At 44.3% G+C, this 10,289-nt stretch overlaps 2 protein-coding genes across 2 annotated transcripts; both read left to right on the top strand.

Moving 5' to 3' along the window:
- Positions 1 to 430: 430 nt before the first annotated feature.
- Positions 431 to 3,619, top strand: LOC114852900 (potassium voltage-gated channel subfamily V member 2-like). Its single transcript, XM_029145588.3, has 2 exons — positions 431 to 1,729; positions 2,256 to 3,619. Exons 1-2 carry the CDS (start codon positions 479 to 481, stop codon positions 2,547 to 2,549), a joined length of 1,545 nt encoding a protein of 514 aa, XP_029001421.1. The 5' UTR covers positions 431 to 478; the 3' UTR covers positions 2,550 to 3,619.
- Positions 3,620 to 4,556: 937 nt separating this feature from the next.
- On the top strand, positions 4,557 to 9,382 carry LOC114854344 (N-acetyllactosaminide beta-1,3-N-acetylglucosaminyltransferase 3-like). The gene is made up of 2 exons (XM_041070638.2): positions 4,557 to 4,697; positions 7,212 to 9,382. The coding sequence occupies exon 2, from the start codon at positions 7,222 to 7,224 to the stop codon at positions 8,344 to 8,346; it is 1,125 nt and encodes a 374-aa protein (XP_040926572.1). The 5' UTR covers positions 4,557 to 4,697; positions 7,212 to 7,221; the 3' UTR covers positions 8,347 to 9,382.
- The last annotated feature ends 907 nt before the right edge of the window (positions 9,383 to 10,289 follow it).

Genomic DNA, 10,289 nt, shown 5'->3' with positions numbered 1-10,289 from the left:
TGCTAGACAGGCGCTGCCTTGTGTAATGGTGTGAATGACTCAGGAAGGATAATGCTCCATTCGTCACCACAAAGACCAAAGTAAACCCACAAATTGGCCGTCGGAGTTTGTGATTTGTCTAGTCTCTTGAAAATCCCTAAATCAACTTTGTTTCCTAATCCCATCACCCTCCCTGTATCTACAAATGTTTAAGGAAACTTGGAAGAGAACCAATGAGATTAGATCCACATAATCCCTGCTGCTTGCCCTTGGTCTACTAGTGTAATGGACCAAATGTTTGCCTCAGCCGTCGGAGAGAGGACTCATCCTCTGCAGTCGTAGGCACAAATGGGTCAGCGAAGCAGGAAGTGCCTCTGACCACGACAGATCCTGCAGGAGTAGATTCGCTGTTTCAATATGCGTTGAGGCAGTAACCTCCCAGGAAGGTTTCCTGTTTCCTTCTCCTTTTTGCAACTTCCTTCCCGAAAGGGCAGCTGCTATGGCCTCAGGGAATCCTCAGGCGCAGAGATGTCTGACAAACCGCCGCTCCACCATCAACTATCTGTCCAAGAGTGTGGCGGACAACAAGGTGTTCACCTTCTCTCTGCAGAGAACGGTCAAGGCCTGGAGCTCCCTGGACAACCTGGACGGCCCCAGAGGCACCAACGCCAAACACCGGCCCACGCAGCAGCAGAGCATCGTTGTCAATGTTGGAGGAAAAGTCTTTTACATCCCCAAACAGTGCGCTGCTAAATACCCTGGCACCCGGATCGGCTCCCTGGCTCTGTGCAGGGACCACGCCAAGCTGCTGACGCTGTGCGACGATTACTCCGTGAGCAAGAACGAGTTCTTCTTCGACCGCGACCCTGCGTTCTTCCACCACGTCTGCCACTTCTACGCCAGCGGGGTGCTGTGGGTCGTCCGAGAGATGTGCCCCATCAACTTCGAGGAGGAAATTCATTATTGGGGCCTGAGCCTCAAGGACACTCAGCTTTGCTGTTGGATGGTGTTTGAGGAAAAGGTGGACGAAGTCAAGGAAAACCTGAAGGTGGAGAAGGAGCTGATGGCCGAGATCGAGATGAGCTACGACGACGAGCGCTTCAAGGACATGGTGTTTGGGAACCTGCGGAGGATTCTGTGGAACGCTGTGGAGAACCCGTACTCCTCGATGGTGGCGAAGGCTTTCACGGTGTTCTCCAACCTTTTAGTGCTCTTCTCCATACTGGCAATGACTCTCAACACTGTGCAGGAGCTCCATATTTATAAGATCAATGGGAAAACGCACATGGAGTGGATGGAAATCATCAGCATCGTCTTCTTCACCTTTGAATATTTAATTCGCCTCGTCGCCACCCCTGACGTCGCCCTGTTCTTGAAGAGTGGGCTGAACTTTGTGGACATGGTGGCGGTCGTGCCTTATTTTGTCCAGATCCTTTTCGAAGCCTTTTCCAGCACGGACGATGTGAACGCGCAGGAAGACCTGAGAGCCATGGCTCGGGTCAGCAAGCTGAGCCACGTCCTGAAAGTAGTGAAGCTGCTGCGGATATTTCGTATTTTAAAACTGGCCCGTCACTCGACCGGCATGAGGGCGTTTGGGTTTACTCTGCGCCAGTGCTACCAGCAGGCGTCCTGCATCCTGCTCTTCATTGCCATGGGGATCTTCACCTTCTCCGCCCTGCTGCATTCGGCTGAGAGGGATACGGAGGGCTCGCCCATCAGCAGCATCCCCTACGCCTGGTGGTGGGCAGCGGTGAGCACAGCACCCCTCTGTTCCTGATGAAACTCGTGACTTGCAATGACTGTTGCAAACCACCCTTCTATGCTGCAGGTGCCAGTTTGGGGTTAAAATGTAAATCCTCAGGTCTTTGTTTTTTATTATTATTATTATTATTGATGAGGTAAAGCAGTGCTAGTTCCATGCCACTGACCTTGTGAGGAGGAACCTCTGTCCTGCAGCACAGCCTGTGAACTGTGTCTGTGAACAGTGTGGGTGTAGATGAGTGGTTTGGTGGCTGCACACAGCACAGGTTTAAATGCTTCTAATTTCTAACTAAAATTCTTTAAGGATCAGTGCTATAGCTCATAATTTTAACAATAAAAATCATTAAAACTTTCCATCTCTGCAAGTTTGGTACGTTTTGTAGTCAGCTGTTTAGCTGAACAGGACGTTCTGTGAAACGTCAGCTCTTCGTGCTTCCTTGACTAACCTGCAAAACTACAGGAAATGTTCAAAGACGACTGGTTTCAGGACTTTTGTCTTGTCACTTCTCCTTCAGGTCAGCATCTCCACCGTAGGATACGGCGATGTTGTTCCTGTTACCGTCCTCGGCCGCTTTGTGGCGTTCGGCTGCATCTCATTCGGGATCATCCTGAACGGCATGCCCATATCCTTCCTCTTCAACAAGTTCTCCGACTACTACGCCAAGCTCAAGGCCCAGGAGTACAACATCACCTTAGTGCAGCGCCGCTTCATGCTGAGGAAGCGCCTCCGACAGAAAATGGACATATGTTTCCATCCGTCAGAGGAAGTGACCAGTGCAGAGGAAGAGAGCCGATCTGTCTGTCACTGATCGCTTCTTCCGCTGTCACATGGCAACTGTGACACTAAATTTACTCACAACTTTCTGGCTAGAGCTGCCTTCCTCTTTTTGTGCACGCCACAAACCGCCGATTTTAAATAACACAAAAATCTGAAGAAGCTTTATCGTAAACATACCTCATCCATTTGCACAGAAGGTGCATCTAAACTGACTTGTGTATTTCAAATGAGTGCCTATAAACACGGTCAATAGCAAATAAATGAAGCACTTTTTATGTCTTGTTGTTCGGCATTCGAGCTTCTGTCTGAAGTATCTAATGCAAGAACAGGAGAGTGACATCAGTCCTCAAACAACAAACATATCAATAAATAAATCCATAATTAAAAAATACAGTCTTCTCATGGGTGAACAGTTTTGTGTGTCACTGAAACATATCTTATCACAAACTTGCACCCGATGTAACTTAACCTGCTTTTATCATCAGGAAGGAAATGATTAAAAGGACATTGAGCATTTTTTTCTATTTGGATTCATGTTTCTCGTCTGTCTTTGAAAACATCATGTGAGCGTGTTTGCGTTCAGCACAACCCATGCATCAGCTTCAGTCTTAACGCCCCGTGGGTTTTAGTGCATTTGTGGTTTTGCTGCTGTCTGACAGTCCAGAGACTTGTTTGTTTTATTTTTGGGCTTTCACACGTTGTGTGTGTACCATAGATAATGAAATGCCAATACACAAGAACTCTTACTGTAACTACCATTGTGTAATATTAAATAAATACTGAACAAAAATCAAACCACCTGCTGTTTACCTGGGAACAAGTCAGTCTCGTTGGTTCATAAGGACAGAACACATTCCACTTCTAATAGATTGAGTACAAGGTTCTAAAAAACAGTAATATTCCAACGACCACATTGTCTAACGTCACGCCCACACTGTGTAAGTAATAGCGTGTACAGCAGTAGGACTTTAGTAAAGGACTGTAGTAAGTCAAATTCTAAATGATGAACGGGAATAGTTTCAAAAGTAGTAAAAGCCAAAACAGGCTGGGGATTTGAAAGTGGGGAATTCCCATCTGTCAGAAGGATCATCCAGTGTAATTTGATCGTTGCATGCGTTTAAGCAGACCCACCAGTTGTCGCCTCGTTACTGTGCGCTGCTGCAGCTCCTCTGTTGCTCACTCTTCGTCTTCATGTCCTTTTTGTTGGTCATGTTAAAGACGCACACTGCCAGGATGCTGCCTCGCTTGGTATCGCTTGACGCCTTGATACCGATAATTGGTGTGAGAACCTTTTTTTGATGTTTAACCACGAAACCACTGCTGGCTGTTGATGACACCATCAACAACACGCACCATTATCACATCACCATCATTGATGACACCATTAACAAGACCCAGCAAGAAAACCATGAGAAGAAACTGTAACTGAAACTGCCAAACTGTACCGCAGAGAGACGAGAGGAATGTTACAACCCAGCAAGGTCTCAGGAAGTCATCAGACTGTTTGTAACGAGCCGCCATCTCACACATGCTTTACATTCATGAACACTGTTGTATTGTTGTACAGTTAAATTTCACAGGGAAGAGCATTCACATGAAGATACGCGTTTTGCTCGTCACTGTCTGCACCTTCTCTGTGTTGTTGTTCGGCAGCAAGTTTGACTTGACTGTGGTGATGACAAGGTTGTAAAAACAATGTGAGAAACGTTTGTGTGAGGGTTGCTTTGTGTGTGTGCCTGATTAGTGAGTTAATATTTTCACGTGTTGTATGCCGTTATTTATTGCTTACATTCCTGACCTGTTGTAAATGATGCACATAAAACTGGGGTGATTTGGTGCAAAAGGATCAAAGTGGAGCTTCCTCAAAAATGTATATGATTAGTTAGTAACTTATGATAAATGAATGAATACCTGAGAAAAGTCAAATGACTTCCTGCTTATAAGCAAATAACTGTGTGTTTAACGCGTGGCTGGCAATAGAGCGTTAACACGTCGGGCAGCGAATAAAATGCCTGCATGTGACGCAAAAACGCGGATTGTTTGCTCGATAATTCCGCTTTGAGTTGCAGCGGCGGCGTCGGAACCGCAGGCGCCGCCCAGCAGAGCCCGGCCGAACACTGGACGCATTAATAGCCCACGGAGCTGCGCTGAAGACCCACAGCAGAGGACCGAGCTGCCGGTGAGTGTCCTCCACACGCCGCTCCATTAACGGTTGGCGAAGTAACGGAGACTTTGTGTCGGATTAACAGCACGTTTGTTTAACCTCGCCTTCAGCCCACTGATTCTGTCTCCTCGACTGAAACAGTAACGGCAACGATGAGGTCGGAAAAAACTAATGGAAGCGTCTAATGAAAGTGATTTTTTTAGTCCTTCAGCCATTTTAGTAAAAGTTCGCTTCTTCTTTGCTCAAATGATGGAAGATGCATTAGTCAAAGTTATCCTTATTTTATATGGGAAGTGAAACAGGATATCGTGTTTGTCGTGTTTTTTAATCCTATTATCAGTGTTAAGTTTTTAAATCTTATTGGACCAACTTTTACTTGTTTTAAAGGATTGGAAACAGAATGGAAACAGCTTGAAGGTATTTTAGTGGCATAATGTAAAATGAAGCTGAGGATCTGGACTAAACTAAATAAAACGCATCCTGTTCTTGTGACTGGGGCTTGTTCATATCACCTTTCAGTCAAGCTGTTGGGTTTAAACATTAATGAGATCAGTTTTTTGTTTCCACACGTCTACACAAGCCGACATTGACACCAGGAGTAGACGTAAGCGGATGATCACAGAACTGACAGCCAAGTCAGAACATGACAGAACTGCAGGCTGCACACGCCGTAGGCTGAGAACGGCCACAGCGGAAAACCGGCAGACAACAGCAGCACGAGTCAGAAGCAAGACTGCAAAAGCATTCGATTACAGTCTCCACTTGAATTAATTAGTAACGAACTACCTGAAGTACACAAACTAATTATTCTAATGGTTATTAAGAATTCTATTTACGGTTTAGTTTCTATATTGTATATTAAATGACTTAGTTACTACTTATTGACTATTAGCAGAAACTAATGTGTTTATTGTAAGATTATTGGCACTTCTACATTAATAACAATACATTTGTCACATTTTTCAGTTGGAGCTAACTTTATTTTCACCATTCTTGGGCAGAGTTGATTAATTATTAATCCAACACATGGAAAATCCGTGGAAATTGGCCTATGTGAAAAAACAAATACACGCCTTCAAGAAATAGAAGTCTGAGTTCTGCTGGTATTTTGCTGAAATATGGATTTGTTATTAACCTTGTTTAATCAAACAGTGAAGATTAACCAGATACTCGCTGAAGCTTCAGTAACTGCCTAGAATCTTCAGTAATGCATTAAACTTCCTTATAGCAGGAAGCACCTGGGTCTGAGACATGCAGTCATCTTAACTGGAGACTGGTGTGAGGTGTAAGTGGTGACCTGTCCAGGGTGGACCCCACCTATCACGTAATGACAGCTGGGCTAGACCCCAGATAACTAATGGATGGATTTATTCAATATTCACTCCAAAGACAAGACAAGCATAAGTAACAATATGCATAATTTGAGGTACAAATATGGTTACATTTCAAATTATATCAGTCAACTCTGCGTTTTTCCTAAGACGGAAGCAGGGTGTAGCTCATTATTCATCATTATTTCCACATTTTCCGTTTGTTTTTATGACTCAGTGTCTTACCACACATACTTAACATACAGTATTCCGCCCATTTGGAGGAGACTGTGACAGTATTTGACCTGCTGCCATCTGTACCCACTGTGTATCCAGTGAGGCTTCAACTGCCAGATTCCAAACTAGCTCACATCTGCTCTGTGTTGACGGCTGACATCCGATTACAGTGATCACTTTTTTCCCCACTTTCTCTGCTGCATCTCCAGTTAATCATGTGTTGTTTCTCCAGTCATCTGAACAGTAAGGATTATGTCATTATGCCTTGCAGGGAAGCAGACAGCTGCTTCATTGTGACTCTGGAGAACCAACAGTAGTTTGTTTGTTGTCATTTATTTGAGTGTGAAGGGGGTCAACATGTACAGTACGTACAGTATAGATACAGAGAGAATCATCCAAATCACTTCATCCCTGTTAGGGCTGTGGGGGTCCCAGCTGCCTTTAGACGGGAGGCGGGGTAAACCATGACACTAAAACCTAGTTTCAAAGCAGGCTCACCTTGTTGTGAGTCTGCTTGTGTTCATGAATGCAGGAATTCGTGATGATAGTGCTGGGATGATTTCATAGGTGCACAGAAAGCTTTTGTGTGCAAACGTGTGACAGACAACGTCAGGCCACTTAGCTGTTGCCCAAATCGATTCCTTTTCTGGCATTTAAACGGGACTTTCTAGGGTGGATAACCTTCCCTAACAACATTAACGCCAAGGCCCTGTGACTTAAAAATCACAAATGTTTAACCTAGGTTCAGTGTACACTTCCCTTTGTTTCACATTTTGCTTTAACAGTGACAGTTTACTTTGCACTGGAGAGGTACAGTAGACATAAGATTATGGCTGCTCAGATTTCTTTAAGGTAAATTGAATTACTCTGACAGTGTTCAACACATGCAGGACTGATATTCTTAGCATAAATTAACTTTTTATTATTTTAATTAACTGTTATTTAAAGTCTAACTGAGATGTGTTTGTTTTTGTGACGACAGAGTTTCCAGGATGAGGAAAATCACAGCTAGAACCTTCCTGCTGGTCGGAGTTTTTGGCCTCTTGATCCTGCATCTCTGTAAAGATTTTATTGAGCGCAAAACAGTCCAACTTCCTGTAGATGGGCAAGAAGACAACAGGAACATAAGGGAACTTCACAAAAATGACTCCTATGTGTCCTTGTGGCTAAAATGTGAGCAGAATACTTCAGCTGCAAACGTCACAGGCTTCAGCTCTCTTCCTGGTCATATACAAGACTTCCTCTACTACAGACACTGTCGCCATTTCCCCATGTTGCTGGATGTTCCTGACAAATGTGGAGGAGCTTCTCAGTCAGCAGAAGTCTTCCTTCTACTGGTCATTAAAAGCTCCCCTGTGAACTACGACCGCAGAGAGGTGCTGCGTAAAACCTGGGCTGAGGAGAGAGAACAAAACGGTGTGTGGATCCGAAGGCTCTTCATCTCAGGAACCATGGATTCTGGTCATGAGAAGAACCGACTGAACAAACTACTGGAACTGGAGCATCGTGAGTACAATGACATCCTCCAGTGGGACTTCAGTGACTCCTTCTTCAACCTGACCTTGAAGCAGATCCTCTTCCTGGAATGGATGGAAAGAAACTGTCTAAATGCACGTTTCCTGTTTAATGGTGATGATGACGTCTTTGCCAACACAGACAACATGGTCCAGTATCTCCAAGGCCTTGATGACAATGATGGGAGTAAACATCTCTTTACTGGTCATCTGATCCAAAATGTTGGACCCATTAGATCACAAGGAAGCAAATACTTTGTCCCAGTCCAGGTGCAAGAGTCAGAGTCATACCCTCCTTACTGTGGTGGCGGAGGCTTTCTCCTGTCTGGCTACACAGCTATGGTCATATACAACATGTCCAAGTCCATCACTATTCTTCCCATTGATGATGTTTACATGGGCATGTGTCTGGCCAAAGCAGGACTTGGTCCGAGTTCCCATATGGGTGTGAAGACTGCAGGACTGTACATTCCCTCCAGCAAAATAGATACGTATGATCCTTGTTATTATAAAGAGATCATATTGGTTCACAGATTCCTCCCAGCTCACATGTATCTTATGTGGCACAGAATACATGACCCCAAACTAAAATGTGGTCTATAATAGAAAAGTGGTAACTCCTGCAACTTTTACTGTACGCTGTGATTTCATGGGCACTAAAAAAGGGACTGAGTCACTGGAAAGAGACCTGGTGCATGTACCTGGTTATACACTATGTTGTAAAATTGCTGTAGATTGATGTCACTAGGCCCAGACACTGATCCATAATATGTTCAGCCACATAAATAATATTTATATCCTCCCACGCAATAAAAACATTTAAAATGTTTGATCTTGGGGCGGCACGGTGGTGCGGTGGGTAGCACCGTTACCTCACAGCAAGAAGGTTCTGGGTTCGATTCCCTGAGGTGGCCCCTAGTCCCTTTCTGTGTGGAGTTTGGATGTTCTTTCCCTATTTTTCTCTCCGGCTTCCTCCCACAGTCCAAAGACGTGCATTAGGTTGATTGGACTGTCTCCATTGCCCGTAGGTGAGAGTGTGTGTGTGAATGGTTGTCTGTCTATGTGTTGCCCTGCGATGGACTGGTGACCTGTCCAGGGTGTACCCTGCCTCTCACCCACAGCCAGCTGGGTTAGGCTCCAGCACCCCGTGACCCCGCATTAGGGAGTAAGCGGCTTGGAAAATAAATGGATGGATGTTTGATCTCTCTGGTGCAATATTTAAATATATATATTTACATATTTTTATATTTTTTCTAAATATATCTGAAATTTATACCAAAACCTTTTTCAATTCAACCAAATTTCTAAGAGTTTGTTCGACTGGTGATGTAAAGGTTTACTGTAGTAGTACCTACTGTAAATACTTGAATGGGTGTTTTGCTCAAAGGGTGTCTATGCGTGGGGTTAAATGACAGATTTAGCAAACAATCATAATCAAGAGTCACTATCAGTCTATACAAGGCTCACCTGGTCAAGGTAGCTTTTGACAGCTTGAACTATTGCTTATGTCTATTGTAAAGTAAAATTCTGGGTCTTTTTTACAGTGGAAATTATTTTATTTTCATGCTGCTAAGAAGAGTTTATTGTGTTGTATCCTGTGTTATTTTCTGTCTACACCGGATTAAATTATGTGCTATCACAGAGTGATTCGTGTCTGCTTACATACACATATTGTACAGTATATATAAACACACGCAGCGATAAGCATATCAACAAAGAAAATTAAAGTAGAGTTAAAGTTTGTAGCAAAAAGTGATCATGATTATCTACTGTACCACATGTATTGGGTGCTGCATTGAATGAGATGTCCAAACACAAGACGAGTGTACTGTAACTAATCTGCTGCTATTTTTGTCTTAACGACAGTGAAGACTGTGTCTGTGACATTTCTACAGTCTTAAAATAACCTATAGCCATGTGTGACAGTGTCATATTCAAACAACTGTGTCTTTTCCTCCAGCTGACCTCAAAGTAAAAGTCTCCAATTGAACCTATAATTTGCCTTCCTGGAACTACAGTATAATGTACAGTAACGTTATCTAAAGGCTAAATGTTGGTGTGCAACCTTTAAAACATCTGGCCCTTTACAGATCTACTGTATAGGGCCCTAAAAAATGATTCCTGCTTTTGTTTCCTTGTGGTCTGCTGTGTTGTGTCCTGGTATCTCTGTCTTTATATGGTCGTTGTGCCTTTTTATTTTTGTATTTTCGGTTTTCTGTTCCACCGGGTTTTAAGCACCAGTACTCACCCGAGGCTTTGCCAGATTGTTAGCAGGGAGCAGTTTGGGACAGTTGCATGCGCCCTCCTTCCCCACGGAACGCTCTAAGGTGGCTAATGCCATCTCCCACCTCGAGATGTGGAGGCGCAAAGGCTTGTGAACATCAGGCAGGGAGGATGCGAGCGCGAGGAGAAGCGAAGGTCAGAGCGGAACGGTGCGCGTCTGAGACACGGATCATGACGGTCCTCGGCAGCTGGAGCCCCGGGAGCAAGCCGGAGAGTCGGAGCCTTCATTCGCTGGCGTCTCTGGATCCAAGTTACCGCCTGAG

Source organism: Betta splendens, chromosome 4 (genome assembly GCF_900634795.4).
Source record: "Betta splendens chromosome 4, fBetSpl5.4, whole genome shotgun sequence".
In the NCBI taxonomy this organism is placed as follows: domain Eukaryota; kingdom Metazoa; phylum Chordata; class Actinopteri; order Anabantiformes; family Osphronemidae; genus Betta; species Betta splendens.
Note: the sequence above shows the minus strand (reverse complement) of the source record. Positions and strands in the feature narration are given on the sequence as shown.